The sequence below is a fragment of the Penicillium taxi genome, assembly GCF_028828555.1.
Source record: "Penicillium taxi strain IBT 34144 chromosome Unknown utg000001l_segment0_segment0, whole genome shotgun sequence".
Classification (NCBI taxonomy): Eukaryota; Fungi; Ascomycota; class Eurotiomycetes; order Eurotiales; family Aspergillaceae; genus Penicillium; species Penicillium taxi.
Window position 1 is genome coordinate 2,819,424 of NW_026643203.1, and position 25,080 is coordinate 2,844,503.

The window sequence follows — 25,080 nt, forward strand, 5'->3', positions numbered from 1 at the left end:
CCTGGCGGCCTGAGCCAATTTATGCTGTCCGCTTTTGTTGGTCACGGAGCTCGAGGTCAATAAAGAAATTCAAATTCGTTGGCATTATCAGCAGTTCTTGATTGTGATCTTCTCGTATTGTCCATGGCATGATGGGCAAAGCGGAACTCCATTCGCTATGGATGTGAGGCTGAAGTTAATAAGCCCGGTATCGGCCTAGAGATTAATCACCAGCTGCGAAAATACGTATTTGGATCTTTCTTACCAATCACATGAGCGATTTCAGGTTCTGCTGCATTGCAAACCCAACAGATGGTTCCTGATAAATGTCTCGCTTCTTTTGGACAGCTTTGATCCGACGACTTGGGGATGGTCGAGGCCGCGGCCGAAGACGTGATAGATTGTCGTGATCATTGACTGGGGTTTTTAACTTGCCTAGTGGGGGTATAGGACGCTGCGCCATGATGATGATTAGCTGAAGAGACTTCGATGATTCTGAGATACTTACTGGGTACAAGGCTGACTGCTGCAGAAAGCTTCTTCCTCGAGAACTCTTTTCTCGAAAACAGCTAAAGACAAGAGAACCGCAATGACAACTTGATTCTGGCAAATTAAAAACTACTGCCTAATCGATAAGGAAGCAGTATAATTTGATAAGATTGTGATAATACTAACCTGACGATAAAATAGAGTTCTGGAATTGCCGAGGTTGCTGTGCTAAAATAATATATAGTTTTAGTTATTTCAAAGCTTTATAATTCTAAATAATAGAAAAGACTTGGAATTGAAACTTTTGATTTACAGTGGTCATTGTGGGAGTAAAGACTATCCGATCCCATCTCAAGCCCATGGCCACGCTGTTAAATGAACTTGACCTTGAGTACATTGACCGCACTAAGGAGGATTTGATCAATGATAGCGAATAGGAAGAGGAGAGCACATATGAGGTCGAGGAGAATAGTAATGATGAGTCGAGGAGCAACTTACATATAACCAGTGAGTTATACATCCCGAGTTAAGACCTATCTTCACGTACGAAAATTTTGCAGCTTTGGACAGAGAAACTAGGTGCGAGAAAAATTGAGATTTGAGGCGAAATGAACGTTGGAAGATTTGTATTACCAAGAAGCTATAAAGACGGCATCTTGGGGGCATTTGCCTGATAACATTGATCTGAAATGATCATCATACCTTTGCAAATTACCTACATCTTTCTGCTCATGTGAAGAATCGAAGGATTCCACAGGCCTCTATCCTCAAACACCCTGGAACTTATTTCCAAGGTCAATCACGCCTATTAGTGTATCTAAACTCTCTTGACTTGGGTTATACATAACGTGCTTCTCCAGTATACCAAGCATTCAAATCATACAACATCGCTGTATCTCCTGTTAGTAAACCTTGAAAGTATCAAGCATATGCATTCATGTATAGCCATATTCCGATTGAAAAAGAGACGAAAGTCATACCAATAGCGAAAAACTCAAGAGAGTAAGCATTCCTCTGCGCTGCACAAGGGTTTTGTTGAGCAAGGGCTACACACTCATCAAAATGAATAGCGTGATCATCGGCTAGCATGTAAAAGTTAATAAATAGAACCAAGTGAGCTAAAAATTACCCAGATATGAGGGAACATACTATCCAGCAAAAGGTGAGTTATCTCATGGTATAGATTAGATCCAACAGTTCTCATTCTATGAATCTGAGTTCCTGCTCGCATTTCTTGATCCCGTTGAGGTAGAAAACTCGGGCGAAGGGTTTGCCAGAGGTAGGGACATAGCACAATAAACTTGATTCTTCCGCTGGTATCTTTGTCGGAATAAGCCCCAGTACGCTCATGGCATATTCTATCGGGACCACCATCCTGAATACCTCTGATTGTTATACCAGGAGGAGCCCTTGCCCCTGATGCAAGAAAATAGCGGTCTAAAAAAGAAATTTAGCGAAGAACACGTATACTATAGATCAAATGAATATCAAACCTTGTGTTGCAAGAGGCCTTCCTGAAGAAGATGTCGTGATGAGCTCAAAGGCACTATCGTCACAGTATAGGAATATGGGTAATTGAGTTCCTGGACGACCTGTTCTTTGCATTTCGAGAAAATCATCTGTGTAATAACTGGTAAGAATACACTGCTGCATTAAATATTTAGCTGCTGACAACTTGCCTCGCAAATAACCAATCTCCGCTCTATCCGGATTGAATATGTTAGTCACAGTGCTGCTTTCTATTGTAGTCCATCTGCTTGCAGCGATCGCATCATCAGCTGCATTAGCGAGAGCTCTATACTCAGCCCAAGATTTATTTAGATCATCCACACGACTCCTGCAGGATTGATCTGTCCAGGCAAAGTTTCGTCTAGCATCGGTTGCAAAGCAGATATCAAAACCGTTCAAGAACATGCAGAATAGGGCTAGTGATAGCATATGCCCATATGAAGCCATAAGTAGAGTTTGCCGAGCAGGTATAGAATGAGGGTCGCAAAGAGATGTGTCTGAAGTGATTAATTCATCCGGCTAGAACATGGACTCAGGAAGATGAAAGTCTGCTTAGGATGAAATGCTTTTTCGGTTCTAAACGTTAGTGCTTTTGGGAGTGGGTGAGATATGATTTCGAGTTAAAAAGTTGAAAATCAAAGCTAATAATCCTTCCGTAGATAAAATATCATCCAAGCTGGGCGCTGTAATTCTGACGGTAATATACTTGAAGAAATGGGGCAAAATCACTAGAGGAAATTCCTCTATTGTTTCTAAAAGTTAGAACCCTGATGCTATTAACCAACGCCTAGATATCTGAAAAACTTCTCCTGAAACCCGTTAGTACCCATGACTCAAGTAAGTAGTTTTGAAAGTATTGTATTATTTCCTGGTCCCCTATTAGCAACTAGTGGTGAACGAATCATGTCTCAACTCATTGGTGGTCAACGAGCGATTTGAAAGCCCTACACTGCAAAAACAAGACTTATTTGCAAAAGAGAAGAATTATTTTAGTTCTTCAGAAGGTTCTAATTCCTATATTTGGAAGTGGCAAAGAAGGGTCTATTAATGAGAAACTACGTGGTCCATTTCGGGTTAGGAGGAAAAGCGGGTCAAGGGTTTCGACCCTGGACATTTTTAGTTCTTCTTCTCTCTCCACTTTAGTATTTTGATATCACAGTGCATTCTATTTTTGGATTTGTTCCTTGTAGGATATTGACTACCGATCACAGAAACTCCCGAGATCTCGGCACTTTCCAAAAAGGAATTCAACCTACCCCTTACAGATTTATGCTACAATTTCAAAATGCTGAGTAGCATGATCAAAAAAAGGTCTTCAATCATGATGTTTTAGATGATATCTACAGAGTAATGAGTTCGTTTTCTTTTTTAGGTATTCAAAGTTAGTTCTCGAATTTCAATTCAAATATGCCAGTGACGAGGAAAACTCTTTCACGTTGGGCATACATATATATCTCTAATTAAACTCTTTCTTGAAAGCTTAATTAATTTGGCCTTTTGAAAGATTTCTAATTTTGCATTCATAAAACTATAGAATTATCCAAAAAGTACTAAGATCCACAAAATTCTTCCAACTCAATAACCGAATACCATACGATATCCTCGCTTTCTGTCTCACTCTCCATAGCATCACCATCGTTACTATCCATGTCTTCGTCATCTCCCTCGTCCTCGTCTTCTCCCTTGTCCTCGCTATCTCCCTCATCCTCGTTGACATAGAAGCTGATGCCTGTAATCTTTGCGACACTGGTGCATGCTAGCTCATTGGCGTGGGCCATCGCAAGGTAAAGTATCCCAATCGCATTTGGGGTGTGGACCACAGCGTAAAAGTCACAGTCTCCTGCAGCTGCATCGCAGCTATGAAAATTTTCTTCATCAATCGGCATCTCTAACTTGGTCGTAGTCCATGTTGTCGCTTGGTTGTTATTAACAGATAAATCATCCTTGTTATAGTGGCCGGCAGCGGTAGCCGCTTCTCTCATTACTGATCTGCTCACGCCATTCCCTATACTATCCCGGACGAAGTATTTCAAGTTTGCTTTCTGATGCGGACACACAGCTGACCACAATGCCCATATCACATCTGACCACCTATATTGAGAGCGTATAGTGTGTATCTCGTCATCCTCATTGACGACAGAGACTTCAAAGTAGCTGAGTGAGACAATCGCAATTCCTCTGTTGCAATCGAAAGAAGCAGTTTGTTGAAATTTTGGCTGTGCCCAATCATTGGCAGTGACTTCTTGTAAGTCAAGATCATGTGCTCGCACCCCTATGGTACGGGCGAGGGTAATCAACAACTCATTATCAACAGGGGACTCTGTCTTCCAGTACCTCCATCCTGGTCTATTTTTCACTGCTACCGGGACACTATATCCCTTCGCATTTATCTCCCAGCCAATTCCAGTATGCTCATCATTAAGGACCAGTGGAACTTCCACCGATGTGCTGCCAATGCGCCCCGATGATAGCGTAGATTGGTATTTCTTCCATGCCTGTGCACCTTTTAAAGCGTCTTCCATAAACACACTTGAACGTGCATCTTGGCGTTTAAATAACTGGTTGGGTTTCGATTCATGAACAGACGAGGGTGGGAGGATTTTGACTCTATGAGTCCGTTGCCTGGGACCAACAATATCAGGTGCTTGCTGGGCGGCATATGCAGCAGAAATGCCAATATATAGTAGCAATGGTAATAGTTTGAGAATAACCATTCCGAAAATTTTGTTTGGGTAGGAAGCATTTCAATTTTTCAACCCTGGAAGGCTCCAAAATTGTCCTTAGGATCCTATATTATTGTGAATATCTAGTGGTAGTAATCTGGCTACCTGAGTATCTTAATAGCTCTACAAATAAATTCTGTAGTCTTACTGCCTCGGAGCTTAATATCTGCCAAGTATATATATATATATATATATATATATATATATATATTGATATCATTGAAGCAGATAAATTAGCTTGAGTAGCATGATCAAAAGGCTAAAAGTGATCTTCATCGCAGGACCTTCCAAGCAATCCTTTCTTCATGTTGAATATCCACAGTTCCAATTTAAGAAATCCTTTTGAGTTTAACGGCGGAAAAATGCTACATTGAGCCCTAAAGCTCTGGCCTCTAGTTGCCCCGGGAATTTGAGGTCATGGATCAAATCCGTGTTGAGATAATTCATATAGTACAGAATAATCTTCGAAAGTTCCATAATGATTTATTTCTCAATCTCCACCTTCTTGTTAGTAAAGGGATACGGGTCGTTCTTCACGCTATTTAAGTTTCCCTATAGTGCTGATAATTTAAATTCATTGAATCAAACTTGGCATTAAACTATGCCCATACATGATGATGCATGATGATCCTTTTGGGGCCATTTCAGCCATCGGTGTGAAGGATCGGCGTGCAGGATTGAATGGAATCAGGATCTGAGTAGCTAGCTATTGCGATAATATATCTAAATATCCATCGTAATCAACTAGGTACTTAGGTACTTAGATCCACTCCATTTACGTACCTTACACATAGGGAAATATAGTCCTTTCGTAATTGAAAAAATAATTGATGAGACCTCCCGCCGCCTTTCAAAATTTGAAAGAAAACCAATTCTATGTATATTGGACACATGTCAAATACCCTGGACCCAACCTGCTACAGATAGGGTTGTCGCTGGTAATAGAGGCTGCCACCTGGGCAGCAAATACCCCTTGAACTGGATAGATATCATGTTTTCAGATTTCTAAGAGGAGACTCTTGACTCAGCTAAATTTATTCAAGTTTTGAATCTTGTAAATTGATTATCAAAGTATGTGCTGACATGCTTAGATCATGTAGTCTTGGTCTTCAGAAATATACATCACTTTATCTCATATACATACACCTATTATTCGAACAGAAATCAATTGAATGTATTCCTGCTTTGATAATAACCTAGTAAACTAACAGTATGATTCAAAGGCTAGAATTGTTGAAATTGGCAGTTTTCAGATGAATATCCCGTGCAATAAACAATTATTGATCGCTTCCATTCTTGACCTAATTGATATGCCTAGCCGGCTAGAGGCAATAGTAATCCGGATCAAACACAGCATTGTCAAACCTGTGACCGCAGTGATTAGTCCAGAAGACCTCCATCGCATAATGGGAGTAGGTATCGGCGTTATAAATGGCGTCGGTCTTGGGCTGTACATGTGACGCCCCCCAAGCTCCGTATGCATTAGGCATATCCGTTGTCGCCATATCCAATGGCGGCACCATCAAACTTTGCCAATGTGTGTATTCATGCAATAGCGTTGATCCCATTGTCGCCATCCTATTAGACATGGTGTCCCCGATACTATCGCATGTGACAGCCGGCGCTCCAGTATAATCTTTCTCAATTCCACCATAGTCTTCGAGCGCCCTGTCACAAAGAATCAACCGTGGAGAACCGGTATGAGGATCTGCTAGTGCTGCCTCTGTTTGGTCGTCGCAGGCATAGCCATGGTATGGCGTAGGGTAGTCTGTCACGATTTTCATATAGCGGAACATAGAGTTACCAGCATAATTACTACCAGCAATTTGTTGAAAGACGCCTTTATAAAAAAGTTAATAAGGTTTTAAATCATAAGCTTATCAACAATCACAAACTTTTAACTAGCGAATAATCTTCTCTTTCAAAATACTTCCGAAAGATCGGGCTTATGATAGAGGAAGGTGCAGTAAGTACTGCTTCCACCATTTCAAGGGCATCATCGATTCCCTCTTCAATCTTTTCCACCTGCTCAGCAGTAAAACGACCATGGATTACTGGTCTGGCGGCTAGCACAGTGGTTGCCAACAGGCAATGTAGTAGAACACGGGACATCATTTTTTCTGTCAAAATGCAGTAAAAAGAGAAATAGCAGACGATTCAGGGAATCAAGATGACCTAGTAAAATTATTTTGAGGTCTCATATGCCACCTATTCTGAATCAAATACCTTGTTGCGCGTATTATAAAGTAATCTACAGATCCACAGAATTTTTCTAACATTCCTCTTGTTTTGGATATATAATATTGAGTATTGGGTGCTACGAGAAATTCCAGAAGGAACCTTTAAATAGCCATAGCCCTATAAGCTTGTGTCTACGGGTTCCTTTGAAGAAGGGAACTTATTCAATTTGATCCACACCACTGTTTACCATCGATAAACAAACTATATCGGCAGTCGATTTGCAGAATTTCACCAACTGAGTCATAGACTAAAAATAATCTTCCCGTATGTCCATAACTTCGCGGGTGTTTAACTACGCTTCAAAGCTGGGAATTTGCGTTTCCAATTATATTGTAGAAATTTCTAAACTTGAAAGATTTACTACATTCCAATATTGGAAGGTGTATATCAGTCAACTTGTATCATACGTACATAGCCTTGTTCCTTCGGGACCTCGGGATGTTTGGCCAGACGGCGGAGGTCGGGATTCCTGAGGTCCGACATAGCGGAAGATCTTCTGTCATCTTCCATCCATACTCCATACAGCTTTCCAAATTTAGAACCTTGGAAGTTTGTTCTGCCACGTACATATGAGACGGATTTAGGCTGGCCCGAGACCCTTTTTGAGCCACTCCATACGTCATAGCTAGTGTTGCTACTATTTGGAGATCACAGTCATGTGATAATTTTGCCAAGCCTTTATAAAATCCGAACAATACTCAAGTTCAATTAGGAATAAATAGCATGAAAAAGAATAACTGCGAAATACAAAAAAACATACAACAGTCAGGATTCGCATGTGGTCACCCACCATACTACTAACTGACCGGCGTGTGGCTTAAGTACGGCTGAGCGGACGGGAAGCCCTGTTCTCCACACCCTGTGGTCGTATGTGACAGTTGAAGGACTAAAACTAATTCTATATTCAGAACTAGCTCGGCACAACTGTGTACAAAATTCTACAAGCATGTAAGAGCAATGTGGAATTGAGGTTGAAAGGGCCTCGAATCACGTGGTAGTCTAATTCAAAGAGGACAATGGGCATGGTCCATTTGGCGGGCATCAGCCCGTTACATGATACACCTCAATACGAAAGATTCATAAATAAGACGGGGGAGGATGTTACATAAAAATGGGTGAGCGCTGCTTTAGCATCGCGGGACCGGGGATGAGTAAGGTGAATATGCAATAGACAAGGTATAATTGCTTTGACTTTAAATGTATAGTATGGATGAGCCTATATTTCAAATAACAACAAGCTCCTAATTAGGACTAGTATTTGATTCAAGGTTTAAACTTTATTTAATGGAGGAAGTGCTTTGACTAGGCTAATCGTGGTCAATCTGATGGCTAGGGACAAGGGATGGAGTGAGAGTGTAGGTCGTTTATGAGGTAGGCACGTAGATGGAGCCATGGACATCTGGGTCGGCAGTCTCTCCCGTGCCATTCCTGACTTAAGACTATCCTCAGACTTCCATATCTGATACCCCAATTTAGTTTTTTAATATTTCCTACTTCTTCTTTATCAAAATGACGGAAATATACCTTCGTTTTCCCATAGCACCTCAAAAGTCCTCCATCGCAAACCCTCTCTTATTCCCAAAGTCACCCACAAGCTGCTGCAATCGATACTGTAAAAATCCTCTCTTCTCTACAAGAACTTCACATTCGCCCACAAACCGCTTTAAGCAACAACAAGTTGATTTAGAAGTCGAGATGGCTCATTCAAACTTGATACCGAGTCTGCGTCTGAAGGTGCCTCTGACAACCGCCAGCTGGGAGCAGGAGATTTGTCCGATAGCCACCCATTAGTAGCAGGAAATATCTCCGACAACCTTACGTTGGAAGCGGGAGATTCCCTCCTACACAGAAGATGCGTGCGAGATCCAAATGATCTCGAGAAGAACGGTTTTGATCCTGTATGGACTTCCTGGGGTGGGTTCCCAGGAGATATCCCGGGAGACATACAAGAATGGCTGGACCCGGACGGAACGCGATGTAAATTCTCAAGATCCATGAATATTACAAACTTCAACGTGGCTAACTTAAGAATGAACAGCCTGTATCCAAGTCATCGGACACTTGTCGAGCCTTGCATGGCTTGGGGGCCTGGACGAACTTGCAAGGGCCATGCAATACTCCGTATACCGATTCGCAGATGAGGTAGCTGTGGTTCCGATTGGAACCTCCGTATTGTTCCCTTTGGAGCAGTACATCACAGCTGGACTCCTCCCACCGCTTGATGATGGCCTACCAGTGCCACCATGTCGACAGAAGGGGGCATCCGTCCCCAATTCGGTTACCTCAGAGCCAAAAATTATCAACTTTAAGGACCTCTATGCCACCGCCCGCGGGCAACATCTCCCAGAAGTCGTGCGCACAGTAAAGGTGCCTTACCAAAAAAAACAAGAATAAGTTAGAAGCAAGTGTTACAGCACTACTCGGATCGCAAAGCAGGGACCTATGGTTTCGAGGCTTAAGCCTCGAGGCCCTCGAATCCACACTTACGTTCTTTGTTCCACAGGTGAATTCCATTAATAGGTTCAATGAGTTCGGCCCTGTGTTCTATTCCTCAAATCGACTAGCATGTGCGTTGAATTATGTCCAGCGTTCTGGTGCAATCATGGTATTTAAGGACACAAGCTTCCAACAATCTACTATCTGGGAGCTAAGCCTTGTGGAGTGGACCGCCTGGATCTCTCACTGGCTAGGCCTGAATCTCCAAGAAGCCAGAAAAGATGTCCCGCCGCAGTATCGGCTAGCTGACTTTGTCAAGGGGCCTGTAAGCGAGACTCACCCGAATGGGTACGAAGCACACCCTCCAACACAGTCAGATACGACGCAGCTTGTTGCTGTGAGCTACGATGGTTTGGGAACCATGTCTCGCTCGCTTTATATGATAGTTTATGTTCAAGGTGCTTGAGATGTTTAAGCACCATTCTTTTTTATTGTTCGTTATCACTGTCGCTCTTTATTGTGATTCTTTGTCTTATTGCTTCTGTTGATACTAAGGTCATGTGCTTACCACATGACCTTTGGCTATCATACCTACAGCAGCACACACACGAAGAATCGAACACTTCTTACTACTCACAACTATCGCACGTACACTACGACCAACAGTAGGACTTACCTGCGACGTGAACATAGAAGTCTTATAGCACACTATAGTCAATACTCCTGATACGAGTATCCCGACAAATATATATAGCTGCATAAAGATTTCACGTTCCTTAACTAAGGAGTGATTCAACTTGTTGATACGGCTTTGGCAGCTTAGGACGAGGAGAAGAATCTAGACGAGGGCTGCTTCTGGCTCCAAGTCCATGACTCCTCCGAATAGTCTAAGCAGTGCGATTCTGAATATCGTGGAGAAAACTAGGATTGCTAGTTGGTTGAGCAGGAGTAGGATATCTTTAACGTGAGCAGAAAGGAAGCAAGTCGTGAAGAATACAATGGACTAGTTTTTAGCTGTTCTTGATACCACGACGAAAATAGAGGTACCGAAAACGCATACAACGGCACCCCATCCATAGTTGCCATACCACCTTCAGAAATCCAATGATCGAACTCGGGCGTATCCACTAGTCGTGACTGGGTCAACTCAATAGTTTCCCCAGATGTGATCATCGCGTCCCCTTCAGCTACACCAGACACCTTGATGTAAACGCAGAGAACAATTGCACTGGTTAGCAGGCCAATAGGCCATAAGACGTTAGATACCTGATGATTATTCAAGTTGTAAAGCATTTTCTCGCGCTCATAGATACATTTCAGCTGTACGGCATGATATACTGCTTGTCGACCGTCAGTGGACTGAGCCCAGGTGGTGGTCGCATTGTCGATATCTGCTTCTCGACAATAAATGCTGCATTTATTGAACTCTAGCATTCGTAAATTCGCGAACATTTTCAAGCAGAGTAGGTGGTATAATGTGAGGTTGAGACCAAGGAAAGGATGCCAGTCAGCAGGAGCGTCCGCAAAGAACGAATCTTCCAGTTTGTCGGTATTTCCTATGTGCACCCACCAATTGTGGAGGTATCCCTTCCACAGCTTGACACGCGCCGAAGTACGGTTCATCTTGGGTGATAGATAGTTCAGGTGTTGTTCATTCTGAGCCTCTCGGGAAATACCCCAAAGCTCCGACAAAAACGCACAAAGCCTGAGATTTTCGTGTTCAAGGGATAGGTGAGGCATTTGTATATATCCTGTCTCAGAAAATTGTCTCTCGAGTCCGTCCCGAATAACTGTGGAGAAGGCGCAGCGCAGCCCTGTCGGCCCATGCCAGTGTAGTCTTGCTCCGGCTTCCATTTTTTCGGCCCTCCAAATATCTTCAGAGACGGGTAATGGCAATTCAATCTCCTGATATCGCATCGTTGGGGGCCGATCTAAGATAAGGGACAGATATGTATCGATTCTCAGAACAGTATAAACTAGCCTAAAATCACAGAATTACCCGTATTAGAAATGAAAAGAAACACTGAAAACCTTGGAATGGAGACACTGATTCGTACCGCTTCATCTGCTCTTTAAGAACCCAGCACTCCTCGTTTGACTGTTGTTGGCCCTCTAGGGGCCATCGATTATCCAGGGCCCTAATTCGTCGAAATGTGGATATAAAGATATCCGTCCACTGTGCCACCCAAGTCAATGTTGTTGTCTGAGCCTGTAAGAATGAGTAAGTTTCCTCTTAGTTCTCATGAAAAGTATTCGCACCTCATTCAAAATTGCATAAGTTAAGATTGTCACTAAAGCTTGCAAAGTTTGTAGGGGTACATCTGCAGGCTTCCCAGTCAATGTATTCCCCATCTAGAGAAATATTAGCGCAAGTGATATCCGTGGACTGCGAAAGTAGAGAATCTATCTACTTAGGAGGTACTGCCTTCGGCATAAATGCTAGGGTCAACCTCTGATTGATTGCATCAGGGACAAAATGATGGTGGTTGGCATTCTGCATCCATATAAACAGATTTGCTAAAGCACTAGTCAGCAGAGTATTCTGCTTGTCAGGTGCAAAAGTAGGAACATAAATCCATGGCCATGCTTGATGGAAATGGTCAAAATCAGTTGCCTTGACCTGCGCCGTGATAAATTCCGCAGTCGAAATCAACTCGGTAGCATTTTTCTTGTTTCCTAGTGGCGGGTTCATTTCCTCTCCAATTAATTTTTCACTCCACGATCGCGCACATTGAACGACCAGCTGCACACTGGAAGTTTTGCGTACGCATGCTTCCCCAGAGTCTGCGCATGTGGTGCAGGGATAACCAGAATCGCATTTTGTCTTGCGCCTTCGACAAGCTTGGCAAGCTAATGGGGTTCGCTTGGCTGCATCAGAAGGCACATTATGCTGTAGCATATGTCGATTCAGAATATCGCTGTCGCTCGTTAGGAAGTGAAAGATCTACATACTTTTGCAGCGATCTCACCTCCTAGTAAAACTTCGCTCACAGATAAAGCATTTGTAATGGCGGGAATTAGTATGTACCACCGAGTGCCGATTGAGATATTCTTTACGTAGGAATGATTTCCTACAGTCTGGGTTTGTACAAAAAAAAGGCCCCGAATTCAATGAAGCGTTTCGTCGAGAATGTAGGAAGTCCATTTTTATAAAATTAGTGATCGCCGGTAGATTGCGGATTGACAAGTTTCGACATCCTGTGTTTAGAACAGATGGCCCACAAGGACCATGTATATCAAGGGGATTGATACAACCACCCCATCTCCCCCATGTGATATAATGCCTTAGTAAGAGATAGACTTGAATAACATACTTCTTACAACTCCCGCATCACGTACGTACAAGCTTACTTACTGCATGGCAGTGCATGCAACGAGCCAGTTTCGCTCCCGACAGCATCTACGAGATTGAAGTTGCGAGGCTTTGAGTTCAGCAATTTCTTATTAATGCAATTTCTCTAATTCTTAGCCTTGCAATGAATTGATGGAATCGAAATGCGCCAATAATAATAATAGCCATGGGTGAAAACATAAAATATGCCAGCAAAAAACTTCAATCAATCTTCAGTCAGTCATACCGGACAATTGAACACAGGGCAAAAAACACAGGCAACGCCAGTAAATGACTTCAGTCAACCTTCATTCAAACCAAATGATTGAACACAGGGAACTTCCGAGCGCGGCACAGCCACTATAACTAGTGGCTACGACTTGAGTAAATGACCCTGGTTCCGGCATGCCTCTTTTCCTATCGGACTCTGAAATTGGAGCTCGGATTATGTCTGCAGCTTTCCACCCTTCTGGTATTGAGTTGGGATCATCTGAAAGCGACAGCTTCGTCCACGTTGCCACAACCTCTTTCCAATCATTTTTCGATGGCTTCCAGATATTGAGGCGATGGAAGTCAGGGTTTCGAAAGATCATCAGTACTCCTGAGCGAGTGAAATTCAACGCATGCGTTAATGATTCTGATGTATAAATACCTGGTCCTAGCTCATTATCATGCGAATTCGAAGAAAACGATGGGATAAAGAATGCTAGTATCGCTGGGAGAGCCGCTCTCGTCATACTTCTGAAGAGGAACTCTCCAGTGCCTAGGCTCTCAACATGCTGCTTAATCTTTTCAGAGAGCTTCTTTCCTTTTCTCTTCACAGAAAGATGTAGCACTTGGATGTTTTGAGGGAAGGTGTTTGCTCGAGCGTATGGGAAGAGTGAATCGATTGTGCAAGTTTTAGAAGTAGAGGAAACTTGGCGAGGAATGGATTCAATTCTGACTGGGAAAATGATGGAAGAGAAAGGGCGGAAGTCCTCCATTGCCCGTTCATACATCTCTTGTGGGAGCTTCCCCTCTCCATGTAGATAAGGGAGTATCCAAAAAACAGAACATGGCCATGGAATAAGAGCAATCTCGTCTTCTAACACACACGCGGGGTTTGTGGTTCCAAAAACCCGATTCACATCTTTTATTTACCACCTATTAGCCAGCTCCATCCATCCAAGCTCAGTAAACTGTAATTAGCTAGCCTATACAGGTCCTTCCAATCCTCCACATTTGGCTGTGACTCTCGTGTAAAACCATAACCTTGGATCTCATTCCTATCCCAGGCCCCAGGCTGCTCAATATAGTCACCATTTATATTTCTCTCCAGATCACATGTGCGTTTAGCCCCTGCATTGCACAGGATCTCGATAACCTCTGGATAAGATTTATATGCCTCAGCTGCACGTGCTGGAGGACCTTGGTGATCATCATAGACGAGGTTATTCTCAAGTGCCTTTGTCCGAGAGACACCATATCTGTAAGACGCCAGTCCCCGTATATGTGCACGTCGACTCAGTTCTGCATAATGAAGAGCATGGTCAAGCGGTGTCCATGGCGGAGATTTGGTGCGGTCAGGATCATTGATGCGGCTGACGAGGCCGAGAGTGAGAAGAAGAGCCACAGTCAGTGGCTTTCCACGACCGGCGGCAGCGGAAAGAGTGTTTGTGCTGTTGGGGTTGGGAAGAAAATTAGTCTCGTAGACCTTTTTCATGTCGGTTCCAAGATACAGGAGAAAGTATTGAATCAAGTCGTAGGATTCTCTGTCTTTGAGAACGGCATTATTGGCGATGAAAAAAAGAATATCTAGTCCTTGGTCATTGAGCACAAATGGATCAGCACCCTTCTCTAGAAGAAAGCGGCCCCGTCGTGCAGGATTCAAATCGGTACCAAGAGCAATAGACAGCGGGGTAAAGCCACGACGGTTCTTTGCGTTCAGATCAGCCGGGAAATCGTGACAAAAAAGAATTCTACACGCCGCCTCAAATTCTTCTTCGGGGTGATACGTGGTGGCAAGTAGATGAAATGGCCTGTCCTCCAAGAAACGCCTGGCAATGTCGAGATTCGGCATGGTCTCAACTATCTTGCTGAGGGTTGAAAGGTACGATTCGGGATAATCTAAACGAGGCCCAACGATTGAGACCCATAAATGTAAAACTGTATCTCCTGCACGGGACAGGGAAGATTCCTTGAGGTCAGCCCCTGCTGCCAGCAAGGCACATATCAGACCCCCGTCCCACACTCCAAGATCGGCCGCTGCTAAAATGGGAGTTGAATAGTCATTCTTATCTTTTGCGTTAATGTCTGCCCCAGCATCGATTAATACTTTGACTAGGTTTTCCATTTGCACCAAGTGATTATCCCAAGTTCCATGACGAATCCAATAGTGCCAACAATGAGGAAGATAACCATGTCTCTCGGGAAAGTATTTCGTGATCGAGTGTAGAGTATTTCGACCTATAGAGTCCAGCAGTGTACCATCTGCACCGTGAGATATCAGATATTTGGAAATTTCAAGCTCTCCAAAGTATGCTGCTAATGAAAGTGGTGTTGATGATGCGTCTGAGCCGTAGTATATTGCATCAACATTGGCCCCGAGAGAAATCAGGGCCTTGATAGCAACCATATTGCGGAAAAAGCAGGCCCAATGTAGTGGTGTTCCATGAGGTAGTTCGAACGGACTATGTACCATAATTAGTACGAAACTTGGGCGGGCATGATGAACATACTAATGAAGCATTTGCATCTTCACTGGAAATCCACCACTATTCTCTATGACGGCAGGTTCCATTACTGCATTCAACTCTGCTCCAATATCAACCATCCTCTGAGCGATTTGACGAGTCGAATATTCTGGGATCATGAATAGCCAATGAAGAGGTGTCATCTTTTGCCGGGTTTTGTGGAATGAAGTCGCGCCATGGTCAAGAAGAAGCATAATTGTTTTTGTATGCCCTGCCTGGAATGCCTTGTAAAGCGGAGTCTCACCATTATCGTTCTCTGTGTTCACATCGATCTCGATGGCGTTAAGTAAATCATGTACAGCATCAACAGCTCCAAAGGCAGCGGCGGCATGCAATGTTGTATTACCTTTGCGGTCGACAATCAAACCGTTATTTTTGGTCCACTCGAGGACTTTTCCAGTCTTTATTGCCGTCTTAACATTGATTTTTGTGACGAAAGGATCTGAGCAGAATCCTCCATCACGTCGAAAATTATCCATACATTCCTCCATTTTTTTCTCTAGCCGGCCAGGTTTTGCAAATAAGTATCCCTCGGAAACGGATTGGAGCATCCATTGTTCCAGAGTTTCCTGATCAATCTCAGGAGCTCGACCATGTGCCTCCATGACTTGTGCATAAACAGCCCTAGCAGGGGTATATCCCGACTTCGCTGCATCAGTGAGATATCTCAGCATGCGATCAAGATAAGACGGTTTTTGGCCTGTGATTGTTTGGGCAATGCCAAATAGTACATCGCCGTCAAATGAAGCGCTGTTTTCTCCTTGAGCATATTGCTCTTCAAGTTCTGAGCGAATACTTGCGTCAAATCGGTACCAGAAAAGTGGACCTTTATTATATATTGGGTCAATCAATCCCGCATTATTGTTTGTCGGTTTTGATTGAATTGAAGCTAGCCTTTTTTATAAGTTAGTATGAAGAAAATAAGTGAATAAGTGCTCATCCTACCAAGATTTGTAGGCCGGTGTGTCAGCTTTAAGTAAAGTTGGACTAGGGAGTGGTCGCTTTGTAGGATTCTCTGTGAGAAGGCTTAATGTTGCCTTGCGCAACTGAATGCGAACATCAGATGGCATGTTTTTTTGACGGTTGAACATCTCAATGATACTCTCTGAACACCTGTTAGTCGGAGGCCGGCCATTACTAGTGAAAGTTGACAAAAGCACTAATCCAAAGCTATATGCATCAAATCGAAACATAAGATCGGGTGAGAAGCCTCCAAATCTGTCAATGCCACCACGAACAACTTCAGGCGCTATCCAAGCTGGCGTCCCCCGATAATCACCGAGCGTAAAACTTTCTTCGGGTTTCTCCAAGTCGAGGCAAACACCAAAGTCACTTAATTTGGCCTGAAACGGTACACTTTTAATCTGGCTAGCGAATATGAGAATGTTTTCTGGTTTCACATCGCCGTGTACAATCTTGAGGTTGTGTAGGACCTCAAGACCATTCGCTATACCTAGCGCAAGTTGATACTTTACCTCCACATCCCTCTCTTCGGTGATCAGAAAGTCTGTCAAAGACATCAACGCAGCCTCCACAAATAGTAAGGGAACAGCCAGGTCTGCAAACGGGTAATCGAACCCCCACGCCAAGAGACTAGTGATATTCGAATGCCCTCGCAGGATTGGGTTGCACAGGGATAGAACTTCCAGCTCCAGAGTCTTAAGCTGAGAGCGATAGCCTACACTTTCAGCGAAACGTTGTTCTGCTCTACTTGATAGTGGAACATTGATGCGTTTAACGACCTGTCCTTGGAAGTTGGGATGCTTGAACACTGTGAATTGAGAGCCGTTGCCAATCTTCGTGGCTGTTTTAGAGAGGTTTGTCGCTTGAAGAAGATGCGGCCCGGGGATACCAGTTTGAGAGAGAATAGTAGCGAATTGTGAGAGGGTGCTGAGGACTGATTTGGAGCCATTGCGAGTAGCTGTTATTGCGGACTCTAAAGGGTCTACCCATGAGTCGGAATTGAAAGAAATTTTAAGACTGTCTAGATCTATTTCCTCGACATCAGTAAAGTTTGACCAGGATTGGAGGGAAGGAGAGAGGTCATTTATATCTATTGCATAGTAATTTTCATCCTCAAGGGAGTTGAGTATATCGTTGTAGGAACTAGTCATCTCTAACGATGGAAAGAAAGTATCAGAGACTTTGACAACGGATGGTGGAATGGCCTCGGAAAAAGCAATATTACTGATCTCACGCGGGGTAGCTGACAGTACTTATGTAAATAGCTGTAAGGGTTAGAGTCCAATGCGGTTGGACTACCGTAAACAAGAGAAGAACTATTATGAGAGGGCTACCAGAGGACGGAGGTGTGGGTGTGGTATCCCATAGGGCTCAACTCTACTAGGGTAAATTGGGGACAAGAACAACTCTTGAACTCCTTCAAGAGTCCAAAGACCTCAGAGAGCTAAATACATCAAGAAGTGGCAAATCTCTAACTAGCTTATCCGGGGAACCCCTGCTTCCCTGACAGCTGGTTCAGCCAGCTTATGTAGAGAGTCCATTGCCTCTCTCAGCCTTCTTGCAACCCACGCCGTTACAATAGCGCTCAGCTTACGTCTGTACCTTTGTAACTTCCTTTGACGTTTCATCCTCCCAAGTTCTCGCCTAACGCAAAATGGACTTCTATGGAACAGCCGTGACGGCAATAACACAGATTTACCAGATTACCGTCTTCATAAAGGGTATCAGAGATGATGTCAAGGACTTTGACGATGACCGCGCCGAAATCCGCCTGAAGTTGGATATACAGCTATCTACTCTGTGGTTCTTCAGACGGATCTTCTTCAATCAAAACCAAGGGTTAATGGTATCGGGAAGGATAGATCCCTTCATCGCCAACACGGTGGAGCGGCTACTGGTGCAGATGCGAAAGACGCTGGCCGAATACGAGATCTTCGCTACTAAGTACAGTCTCATTGATGATGAGCTCATTATCGGTTTCGAGCAACCCGAACTGCAAGAAGCGTCTTTGTTAGAGCGGGTAAAGAGCAAAGCTAGATCACTCAAGCTCAGGGGGGTTGACTGGTCGCTCTTTGAGAAGAAAAAGGTGTATCGCATACTAAACTTGTATACAGAGTGGTCTGAAAACCTGCGAAATATCATGCAGCACATGACGCAAGAAGTGCTGACCGGAATAGCTGGGAGTGACTATCAAGGATTGAAAAGCTGTGGGCTTGAACCAGTTATGAAGCGTCGAGAGATAGCCGGAGCTAAGGCGCCAACGAGCTACCGCAGTTTGACAGGAATAATCTCGGAAGCAGGAAAGGCTACAGGTGAATTTCACCTAGCCAAGTGGTCATCTAAATCCTCCGAAGAACAAGTTATTGTTGAGTACCACGAGTACGAAAACATGCTCAAACGCGATGATCTGGAGCCGGACGAAATAGAAGAGCTCAAGGAGCCCATTCGTAACCTGGCGTGGCTCCTTCAGAGCACAAGTTTCTCTACAAAGTCGCCACACTGCCTTGATCAGCCCAAGATATATGCGCTAGAGTGTCTTGGTTTCATCGACCAACCCACCCAACAACGAAGTGTCTTCCTATATCAACTTCCTCCATCCGAATCGGCCCCTAGTGCATCTCTGACAACCTTACATGCTTTCATTAACGCAGTTGATAGCGTAAGCAAGCGACCTTTAAAGAGACCGTCACTCAACGACCGTTTTAGTATGGCATACAGCCTCTCTTTGACCATTTCAAATGTTCACGCCTCGGCATGGGTCCACAAAAACATCTGGAGTAGAGGGATTCTTCTCTTCCTTGAGACATCCTCCGGAGCTATCACATCCGGTGTCTACGAGCATCGTCTCTCTAAGTACACTATGGGAAGCAAAATCATATCATATCTCAGCGACTGGGGCTACGCCCGGTCCATCCAGCAAGGTACAGACATGCGATCTGACTTCGAGGTCGAACCTAATTTCTACCGCCACCCCTCGCGACAGGGTCGTCCAACGCAGCAGTTTAGCCGCCTGCATGATATATATGCATTAGGTGTAATACTTCTAGAAATTGGGCTGTGGGGTACAATATCCCGGCTGATGGCTGTTAAGATCAAAGAGGCAGAGAGCAGCGGGCGGCTCCCGAAACCAAAGAAAGTCGTTGAGGAATTTTTAAATATTGCCACTCAGGGCTTGCCAAAGGAGATGGGAATGGGCTATACAAATGCAGTTCTTTCCTGTCTCAAGGGGGAGTTTCGGGGTACAGACGGTCCTTCTTTAGCTATGGACTTTCAGGAGAAGGTTGTTAGCGTTCTAAAGGGGGGTATTGAGCTATGAGAATGATCTATGATATGTGACCTGGGCATATTTTCAAAATTTCGGTAATGACTCCTCTTAAAAATTCAGCTGCTGTGAAATAATATTAACATAAAAACATTAAGAAGTTTGAATCATTCATTCCTCAAGTAGAACGGCCAAGCCCAGCGCCCCAAAAACAATAATCCATTTAACACATATCATTATTATTTCATGAGATTAGAAGATCCCGAACACTCATACCCCTTGGTCGTGGATCCGAAGCGGTCTCTTTTCATCGAGGGAATCTCTGACAATACTACCAGCCATATCCTTGCTTATTGAGTCAGCTGTCCCTCTACGGTCTTGGGTCAGCATAAGCAGGGCGGTCGAAGCCTCATGGTCAACGCCCTGGAGCTCTTCAAATGGTCCCATTTGGTAAGTTTGTCCTAGTGCTGGACTGGGAAGAACAGATGATATATCGGGTATGTTTGAGACTGAGGTTATGAGGTTGCATGGTAAGAAATACGGCGCGAGTCCACCCTTAGCTAAGAACTCTTTATAATTATCTATTTACTTCTTTAAAGTATAGAGATAGTACCTCGAAGGAAGTCGATACACCATCGAAGTCCTAATAGATTACTAGAATCCCTAAAGTTATATCAATACGACCTACGTATTTTTAGATCAAGGTGTCTCTTAATAAACCCAGTGACCCAATATTTGCCTATAGAAATAGGGGTGTCGGTGGTAGTTGAAATTCGTGATCGGACTAAAAGACTAGCCATATTTCGACACATCTTACAGTTTAGAGCTGTTCCTTCAGAATTGATAGAAAGTAGCCAATTCTTTAAAGATTCCTCTTCAAATTCAGAAATTTATGGGGAGAATGACGCTTCTCAGTCACACTTTCAACACCCTTCATTCGGTAGCGTAAAGTTGATCTTGGAACATCAAAAGACTTAGAAGCAGCTGAAACAGAGGCAAATTGACCATTCTTAAGAGCTTGAATAGCTAATAAGACACTTCCCTTCTGCTCTACCAATTTCTGTGTTTTTTCAGTGCGAATTGGGGGCATGGTGTGTGTTTGAAATCAGTGGGTTGAAATTAGACTAAATATTTGGGTTGGGTGGCGGAGCAGGTTGGCGGCGCAGCCCGGAAACACGTTCGATGGCGGTGTCGCCTATTTAAGCTTGCAGCGTTAGCCACCTACTAAATGTTTTCCAAGAGACTATGGGCGACGTAGGAACCTATGATTGATTGCCTCCACGGCAGTGGCTTCCGGAAGGCCAGCGGAGCGTAAGTGCTCAACAACCCCTAAGCATTATAGCCCTGCGATGTGCGAAAGACTAGTTACTAAACTAAAGATGCGAAGAATTGCTGCTAAACGGCAGCGATTATAGGAATTATGACATTTGTCCCTCAATAATCAGATATGGAAGTGAAGATAAAATGTTTAAGTATCTGAAAAGAGAATAGAGGAACCATGAGAGAGTAACTCAAAGGCGGAACAGGACGAGGGACGGAGATGACAGAGACAAGGGGAGGTGCTTAGTCGCTATCGTCACTTACTAGGTGATGAAGACGAGCAAAAAGCTCTGCTTCCATTCGCTCAGCGGGCTGTGGGCCAGCGAGGATCTCTCCGACCATGTCAGATCCTGGGGGAAAGTCTGACTCCCAACCCGACTCCGCTACACCCTTCATATGAAATAGTAGAGTTTGCTGCCAATGCCAGCGGAGAAAGTCATCAGAGACCCGGTTAGGGTCTCCTGGAGTACGGCATACAGGGTCCAGAATTCTCCTGTCTACTCCCTGATTGTTTCCTCCAAAGTCATAAATTTTGTAACCGTCGTCCGGATTAATGGCAATAAGAAAATCATCGAATTGGTCGTCGATGTCATTCCTCATACACATTCCATTCTGGACAGAATTAATAGCAGCTCGATGAGTTTCAGCAGCAGTGTTAGTGATAAACCGTGAAAAGTTTTTTGAACGCCAGATCGACTCGCGTGCTAGAGGGAACACATAGGCTGACTGAAACCCACGCCATGTTTGATATTGTGGAGCGTCCTGGAGTGTACGATTTATTGTTCCTGAGATAACGCACTTTCCATCTCGAAGTCGCACCCCGTCACGGAATGCTTTCTCCCGGGGAGTAGCATTAGTCGGGATATAGGAGGGGGCCCGTCGAAGGCATACAGAGTTGGTGACTTCAATTTTTGCATTGGCGGTGGGATAAATATCATAATCGCCGATCGCAAGTGGTTGAGGACTTGCCAAAGGTTGAACACCAGTCTGTGACGAGTAGATTATGATAGGGGCCGATGATTCAATGATGAAATTAATCATATCAATGAAATTTGTATCAGTGATTGATCCGTGTTGCTTTACCTGCCCAAGCTTATCTCCCGTCTGGCCATGAAAATATCGCACCCAAACGGAGTTCATCGTAGTGGAGAAGTGAATGTTCGGTATTGAAAGACCAGAAACCTCCTAACCCACTTTCGGCATGTGAAGGTGGAGGTGAAGCTGCTTTCTGCCTCCCGGAGCCTGAGGATCTCTGCCTTCCGACCAAGACCTAGTATACTAAAATATGAATGCGAAGAAAAAAAACGTGTTGAACTGAAAGTTCATTTCCATCTTGCCTAGGCCTGTTATTATTCTCCTCCTCTCTCTTCATTCTTTCTCCTTCCTGATCTCTCCTCTCATCATTTCTCCATGATGCCTCCCTAGACATGTTCCAATCTCTGTTAGTGCCTTAGGCATTTAATCACCCGATAGTAGGCTATTACTTAGAAGGCAAATAGCCGCCGGTATTAGGAGTTGTCAAGGGCGATTGGCCGCGGTACCGTGATATTTTCGTTGACTTCGTAAAGAGATGTGTAGCTTGAGACTATATTTTCCCGATCACCCACTATCAACATCTTCATCCTGTCATTTACTCTGCCACTCTGCATTTTTCCTTCAGCCTATCAGATTCGCTATCCCTATTTCAAGATGAAGCCACGTTTATCCTTCGATGATGTTGCCTGGGAAAAAATCGATGAGGTTGAAGAGTCCTCAGTCCTGGCTAGATTTTCTCGTCATAATTAGTTAACAGAGGAGATCTATATTATGACCCAGCATGTTAGCTCAGTGGAAGAGTGCCGGGCCCCTCACCCGGAGGTCCCTGGATCGACACCAGGACATGCGCATACTAAGCATCTTCTTTTTGCATTTTTGGTCCATCCAGAAATCAAATCATTACGAAGATTATTCGTTAATAGTTAACTATAGTGATGTTATATAGTCATTCAATCTAACGTGAATCCCGACTGCTCCGTCATCCTGGTTGTTCCGTCACCAAAATATTTATCTCTATAGTAATCCATTGTTTTCAAACACCAACTATGCCAACAATTCGTTCTAATATACGACAGAAATGTATTGATAAAGGAGGTCTTTATTTTGTTAAGCCATCCAGGCTATAAAAGATGGCTGATACCATTCTATCGCAGCTGCTGTGCGCTCATTTAATGTCCCAAAAACAACTTGGATTGATCGAATGAAGGGGGTTGAAAGTTGGGCTGAGAAACGTCATTATCGTCATAAATCTTCTGAGATTGGAGAAAAATCGATGGAGAATTGGCTAGTCTCTATGGACAAGAGAGGTGCAGCTCTTACCCCCGCTATGTTAAGAGATATAGCCAATATTTTACTCCGCTAGCATTTTTCAACCACATCCGATACCCCCCTTTCTGTTGCCAAAAACTGGGTAACAGGCTTTGTTAAACGTCACGAAAGCCTGACTTCTCGCCTCTCTCAGAAATACGACTATAAGAGAGCTGAAGCTAAAGACCCTAGAATTATTTTACCAAACTGGTTCAAAACACTATTCAATGATATGGTATAGATTCGAACGACATCTTCAACTTTGATGAATCTGGCTTCGCTATGAGAGTAAATATGACCTAACCTATTATTACATCTTCTGAATATTATGGTTGGAGAGCTATTTTATAGCCTAGGAATCGTGGATGGGTTACTGTTATTGAAGCTATAAGGTCTTCTGGAGAAGCCCTTCCACCCTATATCATCTTCAAAGGGAAGTTTTTTTTTGGTGCGATGGTTCAATAAGCTCCCTAGAGGGGTAAATGGCGAATCAATATTATTCAAAATGGGTGGACTAGCGATGAGATTAGTATCGATTGGCTAAAGACACACTTTATTCCTAATATTAGGATGAAAACATCTACAATGAGATTGGAATGTTTCTAGCTGAGCACCATCGCCCTCGTCTATGGACTGGCTTCAACCTATTCAGGACAGGCGGTTTTAATATTAGTATTTCATCATGGCGAAGACTTCAGGTGCAATGCCGATTTCAGTCCCCATTATCTCGTGCTTATAGGGAGGGAGGGGAAACGATGCTATCGACTCGGTCGATGATTGCCGGCGCAAATTTGTTGTTAGGTACCTATTTCGAAAAATTATTCAAGATCGGGAGCTTAGGGATAAATGCTTATCTCATGAAAATGGCCCATTCCCAGTTTGGTGCGACGATTTTCGACCACAAAACGTCCTGGTCGACAAAGCTGAAAGAGTTGTTGGTGTAATGGATTGGGAGTCGACCTATACCGCTCCGGTTGAATTTTCTCATGCTCCGCCCTGGTGGTTTCTTCTTGAAAAGCCGAAGTGTTAGACCAAAGGTTTTGATGATTGGTGTGCTGATTATGAGACACGGCTTCAGATCTTTCTTCAGGTAATGATGGATTGCGAAGAGAGCACATTTCAGATTCGGAACGAAGGACCCAATAGGAGTCAGCGACTCTCTATTCAGATGCAACAAAGCTGGGATAGTGGAGACTTTTTGATCATGTATGCTGCAAGGAACAATTTTGCCTTTAATGCCATCTATTGGAACAAGATCGATCAGCGAATTTTTGGATCTACCAAATGTGTTGACAATATTTGCGGTTTATGGAAGAAAAGACTTGACCTCTTGGAACATGAAGAAAAGGGACTATTTTAATTATAATTTCGATGGATCGTAGACTATATGTGATTCCGTATGATCTACGGTGATGGAGGTGAGAAGATTCAGCGCCTTAGTCATTAGGGTATTCCTCCTCGGCGTTCAAATCCAAATCGGCGAGAAGATCCGCCATATTCACCGAGGGGTCTCTGTAACAGGCCCGCCAAATGGATCATGGTGCCCATTATCCCTTGAGGTTTGGTCAACTTGGGCAGCAAAGTGGGATTACAAGAACCAATCAAAATGCTTAACAATCTCAAATATGTAGGAGACCACCAGGTGATTTGATGTTCCTTCAGCTTCAATTCCCCCTGATTCTCTTACATCCCCTATGGATTTTCTACACAGTTTGTGCCTAGATAGTTCTGAATCTAAGCTTAGCTTTAGCC

At 43.8% G+C, this 25,080-nt stretch overlaps 8 protein-coding genes across 8 annotated transcripts; 2 read left to right on the forward strand and 6 right to left on the reverse strand.

Moving 5' to 3' along the window:
• Window positions 1-247: 247 nt before the first annotated feature.
• On the reverse strand, window positions 248-442 carry N7495_001016 (uncharacterized protein; the record flags this gene model as incomplete). The annotated part of the gene is made up of 1 exon (XM_057203686.1): window positions 248-442. The coding sequence occupies one exon, from the start codon at window positions 440-442 to the stop codon at window positions 248-250; it is 195 nt and encodes a 64-aa protein (XP_057067759.1).
• Window positions 443-3,527: 3,085 nt separating this feature from the next.
• N7495_001017 (uncharacterized protein) lies at window positions 3,528-4,691 on the reverse strand (the record flags this gene model as incomplete). Its single annotated transcript, XM_057203687.1, has 1 exon — window positions 3,528-4,691. One exon carries the CDS (start codon window positions 4,689-4,691, stop codon window positions 3,528-3,530), a length of 1,164 nt encoding a protein of 387 aa, XP_057067760.1.
• A 1,331-nt stretch (window positions 4,692-6,022) lies between these two features.
• N7495_001018 (uncharacterized protein) lies at window positions 6,023-6,496 on the reverse strand (the record flags this gene model as incomplete). Its single annotated transcript, XM_057203688.1, has 1 exon — window positions 6,023-6,496. The coding sequence occupies one exon, from the start codon at window positions 6,494-6,496 to the stop codon at window positions 6,023-6,025; it is 474 nt and encodes a 157-aa protein (XP_057067761.1).
• A 1,954-nt stretch (window positions 6,497-8,450) lies between these two features.
• Window positions 8,451-9,843, forward strand: N7495_001019 (uncharacterized protein; the record flags this gene model as incomplete). Its single annotated transcript, XM_057203689.1, has 4 exons — window positions 8,451-8,553; window positions 8,637-8,918; window positions 8,980-9,308; window positions 9,337-9,843. 4 exons carry the CDS (start codon window positions 8,451-8,453, stop codon window positions 9,841-9,843), a joined length of 1,221 nt encoding a protein of 406 aa, XP_057067762.1.
• Window positions 9,844-10,307: 464 nt separating this feature from the next.
• N7495_001020 (Zn(II)2Cys6 transcription factor) lies at window positions 10,308-12,267 on the reverse strand (the record flags this gene model as incomplete). Its single annotated transcript, XM_057203690.1, has 4 exons — window positions 10,308-11,358; window positions 11,435-11,586; window positions 11,637-11,729; window positions 11,800-12,267. Coding segments are annotated over 4 exons (1,764 nt in total), but the record flags the coding sequence as incomplete, so codon positions are not given.
• Window positions 12,268-13,840: 1,573 nt separating this feature from the next.
• Window positions 13,841-17,554, reverse strand: N7495_001021 (ankyrin repeat and protein kinase domain-containing protein; the record flags this gene model as incomplete). Its single annotated transcript, XM_057203691.1, has 3 exons — window positions 13,841-15,377; window positions 15,426-16,334; window positions 16,386-17,554. The coding sequence occupies 3 exons, from the start codon at window positions 17,552-17,554 to the stop codon at window positions 13,841-13,843; spliced, it is 3,615 nt and encodes a 1,204-aa protein (XP_057067764.1).
• Window positions 17,555-18,057: 503 nt separating this feature from the next.
• Window positions 18,058-19,719, forward strand: N7495_001022 (uncharacterized protein; the record flags this gene model as incomplete). Its single annotated transcript, XM_057203692.1, has 1 exon — window positions 18,058-19,719. One exon carries the CDS (start codon window positions 18,058-18,060, stop codon window positions 19,717-19,719), a length of 1,662 nt encoding a protein of 553 aa, XP_057067765.1.
• Window positions 19,720-21,228: 1,509 nt separating this feature from the next.
• On the reverse strand, window positions 21,229-22,125 carry N7495_001023 (HNH endonuclease signature motif containing protein; the record flags this gene model as incomplete). The annotated part of the gene is made up of 1 exon (XM_057203693.1): window positions 21,229-22,125. The coding sequence occupies one exon, from the start codon at window positions 22,123-22,125 to the stop codon at window positions 21,229-21,231; it is 897 nt and encodes a 298-aa protein (XP_057067766.1).
• Window positions 22,126-25,080: the final 2,955 nt, after the last annotated feature.